This window comes from Fragaria vesca, linkage group LG1, assembly GCF_000184155.1.
Source record: "Fragaria vesca subsp. vesca linkage group LG1, FraVesHawaii_1.0, whole genome shotgun sequence".
Lineage (NCBI taxonomy): Eukaryota > Viridiplantae > Streptophyta > Magnoliopsida > Rosales > Rosaceae > Fragaria > Fragaria vesca.
Genome location: NC_020491.1, coordinates 12,082,247 through 12,088,162, shown reverse-complemented (window position 1 = coordinate 12,088,162; position 5,916 = coordinate 12,082,247). Strand labels below are relative to the sequence as shown.

The 5,916-nt window shown below is 39.3% G+C and overlaps 2 protein-coding genes and 1 pseudogene across 2 annotated transcripts in view; all 3 read left to right on the top strand.

Annotated features, from left to right (window-relative positions):
* LOC101311227 (TMV resistance protein N-like) overlaps window positions 1–854 on the top strand; it is a 2,973-nt gene extending 2,119 nt beyond the window's left edge. The window contains exon 3 of the mRNA XM_004289223.1: window positions 208–854. Within this exon, the coding sequence (XP_004289271.1) occupies window positions 208–854 (647 nt within the window). The remainder of the gene's footprint in view (window positions 1–207) is intronic.
* Window positions 855–3,237: 2,383 nt separating this feature from the next.
* On the top strand, window positions 3,238–3,842 carry LOC101310940 (TMV resistance protein N-like). The gene is made up of 2 exons (XM_004289222.1): window positions 3,238–3,735; window positions 3,837–3,842. Exons 1-2 carry the CDS (start codon window positions 3,238–3,240, stop codon window positions 3,840–3,842), a joined length of 504 nt encoding a protein of 167 aa, XP_004289270.1.
* Window positions 3,843–4,005: 163 nt separating this feature from the next.
* Window positions 4,006–5,916, top strand: part of LOC101310648 — a 5,105-nt pseudogene continuing 3,194 nt past the window's right edge.

Below are 5,916 nucleotides of genomic sequence, written 5' to 3'. Positions count from 1 at the left end.
ACGTCTCTCTCTCTCTCTCTCTCTCTCTCTCTCTCGTATTGTTTTGTTATTTACATTCTGTTTTACTACGTTTGCAGGAAGTATCTCAGTAACTTAATGAAGAAGCCAGGGACACACCATTTCGGTTCATTATTCCTGGATATGAAATTCCGGAGTGGTTTGATCATCAAACTGTGACTGCTCCCCTAAGTATAAATCTGCATCCAGATTCGTTTAGTAAGGAGTTTGTGGGATTTGCGCTCTGTGCTGTTTTTGCAGTACATGGAAACCGCCAGTTCCCACCAGTTTTGAAGTATCGGTATCAAATTATTTGCATTGTGAAAGTAGATGGACAAGAGAACTCTAAGTCTTTAGACTTTAAGTTCAGCCATACGCTAGGACGAGTTGTGCCAGATCACCTTTGGTTTTCTTACAACAATGATCTGTCTTCGTATTTTCGTCGTGCAGATACAACAGAGTTGAAACAAATTGAATTTTCATTTCGTGTCAAGGGCCAAGGCTTGGTTATCAAGAAATGTGGGGTCCGTTTAGTATATGAACAAGATGTGGCAGAGGTAAACCAAAGCAACGCTGCCCTTTCTAATGAGGCTTTGGAAATTCCTCTTTCTGATTCGGAGAAAGCAGCAGTTGTATCTCATGCCATTCCCAAGCGAGGCCTTCCTCCTCACTCTCAAGGAGACGGACCTAGTGGAGGTGGTTTTTCTTTTTATAAAGAACCTCAGCCAGATCGTCTGGAAAGATTAAAGTCTGCGTGTGCTAGGGTCAAGAAGCCCCTCCCCCCTTCATACCTATGTGATCTAATTAAGTCTCATCCCAATAGACGCGTTCTTCCTCGTAAGTATTGTGTAAACTGAAAATGTTGGAAGAGCATCGGAAGACAGCTCACTCATGACTCATCCCTCTCGTGGAGCATCTAGTGGAAGTGGTTTGTGTGATGAGGAACCTGATGTAGGCCAGGTTCATATAAGAAAATGTAGGCCTGATGAGGAACCTGTTCTATTTCTATGGATGGATGGATTTGGATTTCTACTGAATTCGTATAAGAAAATGTAGGCCAGTTGTTTATGCACGGATGCTGTTTGATAGAATTGTCTGATAGGAACTTAAGGTGCCCAAGTGCATAGTTTTGTTGAAATTGTTGTCGAGATTTGTTTTTGATCAGGAAGTGTTTGTGGGTTCTTCTTTAATTGATTTTCAAGTAAAAATGAGGCATTGTTTCGTTTCGTTATTCCTGGAAATGAAATTCCAGAGTGCATGGTTGGTTGATCAAACTGCGGTAATGGTAGGTTAGGGAGGTAGGTTGTGTCGCAATCAAGTCTCAATTGCTTGATTATACTTCTTTGGTCGCACACATGACATAATTGTTTATGACCAACTTGGTTGTTCAACTAGCTACTGAGCTAATCTCTATGATGACTCTCTTTCTCTATATAATATATCGAGCTTCAAACTTAAAGAAACAAATGGTGAAGCATTGAACTTATTGATACATTCACCTGGAAGTTGCTTACTTTGAGTATGATATTCAACTTAATTAGGCAACTACCATGAATATGTTATATGTATTTTTGTTCGAGTTGTTCATTTGCCGAGAAGGTGTGTGAGATTTGGACAGGTTAGAAGACCCAAGAAACCCAACCATCCTTGCATCTTCTTCCCATTCAGTCATCGCTCTGGTATTGATCTTTTTAGTCTTACCGCGGGTTGATTATTTCCTGTTTCAGAATACATTTGCTTCTGCAATTCCTCCAGGTTAGTCGATCTCCTACTAATTTCTATACTGCTTGATGCCTAATCTGTAATTTCATCTTCTACATGTTTTTGTATCTTAATCTTTTCCGATCTGGGACAGTGAGCAACTTAGCATTGAGTTTGTGATTAATATTCTTCTGATCATGTTTAATTAATATATATGATTGGAGATAATTTTAGTCATGAATTATGATGCACTAGCAAGTCTAATTAAACATACCATTTGAACTTGGTTATACAGTTAGGATCTGAGGAGGACGTCCGCAAAAATGAAAAGAGTGCGGATGGACACATGTCGACTAGAGGAATCAACTGTATTTTAAACTGGGTCTCACCACCTCTCTTCTTACTTTGACCACGTCCCTTCCTCGATCTCTCACACGCGCTAAAACCCAGAAACTTGATTTTCCTCTGCCTTTCTCATCTCCATTACAGATCCAGAAATAGATTTAAGTAGGAAGTCTAAGTGTTGATGAAATGGGTGGGCATGCCTCAGCATTCGCACACAACTATATAGTACTTTGAGAGTTGATGCTCATTTCCCATCCCCAAAGAAACACATTGACCACCGCCGCCGTCACCTCAATCTCTGAATCTCTGCTTCAATTCCAAATTTGTTCTGCCCCTCCACCATTCTCACAATTATATAACCTTCAAACCACAGAACCACTCATCTTATGTAATCTTAAAAATCCCAATCTTCACTTTCTCATCTTCTTCGACCCTCTAAGGGTCAAACTTTACTCCATATATACATCAACCATTATTATAGAGTGGGTGAGTTTCATTCTTCGCGATCTACCCAATTCATCCTCCACCTCCATTTCAGAATTTACCTTATTTCTAGCAGCAATTCCCGATTTTAAAGCAAATTTTGGGAGAAATGAAACCTATTGTTATTGCTCTTCTTACTCCTATTATAATGGTTTTGTGTTTGATATTAATTTCATTGGAAGATTTGGTGGTTTGTACAAGTCGACGTCCAACTGATCTTGCAAAACCATTAGCCATGCTTGTGTGATGTTATGAACTTAATTCTTTTGAAGATTAGAGAAGATGATAGGAGTGAGACCCACAAAGAAACGTTTCTGGGTTTAGAGCGTAAAAGAAAGGAAGGGATGCAGTCAAGGACGTGGTGGGTCCCACTATAAAATGCAGTTGATTCCTGTGGCCGACACATGTCCATCCGCACCCTTTTCATTTTACGGACGTCCTCCCCAGATCCTAACTGTATATATATATATATCTTTAAAAAGAGCGAGTCTTTGTTTAGTAGATTCCAGAACCAGATAATAGTATACCACTCTTTTCAGAATTTACACAGATATGGTTCACTAAATAACTAAGTTTTTATCTATTTCTGTGAAGGAGGAAACAAACGAATTGCTTGTTCTTCATGCTAGAATTGGTACCTGGCATATAGTTCATGATCCCGAGACAATCTCCAATAAACAGTGACAGATAAGACAGTAGTTTCCAGTCACAATGAGTTCAGAAAGAGCCTCTACATCTTTTCCTTCGTCAACTTCTGAATGGAAATATGATGTCTTTCTAAGTTTCCGAGGTATAGACACCCGGAACGGTTATACAAACTACTTATACAATTCACTGGAAGATCAGGGAATAAAAACTTTCATGGATGACCGTGAGCTCCAAAAAGGGAAATCTATTTCTACGGAACTTTTCGCTGCAATTGAAGAATCAAATATTGCACTCGTCGTACTCTCACTAAATTATGCATCTTCAGCATGGTGCTTGGATGAACTTTTGAAGATTCTTGAGTGCATGGAAGCTAGGAAAACAATTTATCCAATATTCTATAATGTCGATCCCTGTGAAGTGAGACGACAAACTGGAAATTTTGCAGAAGCCTTCACCAAACATGAAAAGAGACCTAGTGACGACACAGAGAAGGTGCAAAAGTGGAGAGCTGCTCTAACAAAAGTGTCAAACTTACTCTGGGTGGAATTCAAAGGACTACAGGTATTCATTCAATTTATTTCTTTAATTTCTGCCTCTTCTATGTATGTGAGTGTCACTGCAGCATGAAGAAACTGGTCAATATTGTTTCTCATCTATTCCAGGTATGAATCGGAGCTCATCAAGAACATTGTTGCTGCAGTAAGGATGCAATCACGCCCAACATTGTTTAGTTCAATGGAGAACCTAGTTGGGATTGATTCAAGAGTAGAAGCAGTTAAATCGCTTTTAGGTGTAGGGATGAATGATATTCACTTTATAGGGGTATGGGGAATGGGTGGAATTGGTAAGACAACGATTGCCAAAGTACTTTTTGATCAAATCTCTAATCAGTTTGAGTTCAGGGGCTTTATTTCTAATGTTAGAAGCAATGAAGAAAGAAGGGGTCTGGTTCAGTTACAAAAGGAACTTATTTCTAGGACTAACGTACGGGATGTTCATGAAGGAGCCACAATGATAAAGAGATTTCTACGTCACAAAAGGGTTCTTCTCGTTCTTGATGATGTTAATCATTCGGACCATTTGGAGTACTTGGCTGGAAAGGAAGACTGGTTTGGTTTTGGAAGCATAATTATCATTACAACTAGAGATGCTCACCTGTTAGTTAAACATGGAGTGCTGAGAAGATATGAGGTCCAAGGACTAAATACTATTGAAGCTCTTCAGCTTTTTTGCCAGAACGCCTTTAAGAAAGATTACCCTGAACAAAGTTACCGTGATTTGTCTAATCAAGTTGTGAATTATGCTAAAGGTCTCCCTCTAGCTCTTAAAGTCTTGGGATCTCTTTTGCATGGAAGAGGTCCTAGTGCATGGGAAAGTACGTTGGCAAAATTGAGAGAAGTTCGTAATGCAGAAATTTTCGAGACACTTAAAATAAGTTATGATGGTCTAGATGACGATGAGAAGAATATCTTTCTAGATATTGCATGTTTATACAAAGGATATGAGAAAAATGCAGTAATAGAAGTACTCAAGAGTTGTGGCTTTCATGCAACTATTGGGATTGATGTACTTGTGGAGAGATCTCTCTTAACTATTTCAGATGCTGGCAGTGTAGAACAACTAGAAATGCATGATTTGCTGCAAGAAATGGGCCTAGAAATTGTTCGCCGAGAATCTCCTAAGGAGCCAGGCAAGCGCAGTAGGTTGAGCCTTAAAAAGGATGTTATTCACGTCCTGAGAAAAAATAGAGTGAGAAACTTACTGCAACAATGACTTCAGTTGCTATTGCATTTTATAACAAGGTCCGAGCTGACTATTCTTTATTTATGTTTATTAGGGAACAGATGCAGCGGAAGCCATAGTACTACGTGTGAATAAAGATGCAGACACAGAATTACACTTTCCCGGAAAATCCTTTTCAAAGATGACAAATTTGAGAATACTGATACTTGATGGTGTTTGTGTGCACCTCTCGGACTGCCTCGAGTATCTTTCAAGTGAGTTACGGAGTCTAATCTGGTGGAAATGTCCTCTACAATCTTTGGCGTCAGTTACCAGCCTAGAGTACTTACAAGTACTTGAAATGCGCCATAGCCATATTGAATATCTGTGGGAGGGTGAAAAGGTACCATGTCACAACGTATTTAAGTTTTATATGTATTTATTGAATAATGGAAGCTAATTTTGCTATATATGTATTTACAGCCTCTATACAGTTTGAAACGAATCGACCTCAGTCACTCTTTGAATCTTCTGAAGACCCCTGACTTCAGTGGTAGTCCAGATCTTGAATACTTGAATCTTGAAGGTTGTATACAGCTGTACGAGGTTGATTCATCCGTTGGATTCCTTGAAAGACTTGTTCAGATAAACTTGATGCGTTGCGAAAACCTTAGGCTTCTTCCAAGCAGGGTATCTGGCTTAAAATCGCTGAAAGTTTTTGATCTTTCAGATTGCTCGAAGCTTGAGAAATTACCGGCAGACTTGGGCCATTTAGAGAGTCTGGTACAACTTAATGTGAATGGAACTGCCTTGAGAGAACTGCCTGCATGCATGGGTCTTCGAAATCTCAAAGAATTAGTCTTTTGTAGATGTAAAGGACCACCGATATCTAAGTTGCTGCCTTCCTTTGCTGGTTTACATTCTTTAACCAAACTGGATTTGTCGTACTGCAATCTTTGGAAGGAGCTATCCCTGATAATATCGGCTGTCTATCCTCTTAAAGAAACTATATCTATCTGG

What these genes read in the sequence shown, in the direction of transcription:
- LOC101310940 (XM_004289222.1), top strand. Translation starts at nt 3,238, where the DNA reads ATGAGTTCAGAAAGAGCCTCTACATCTTTTCCTTCGTCAACTTCTGAA.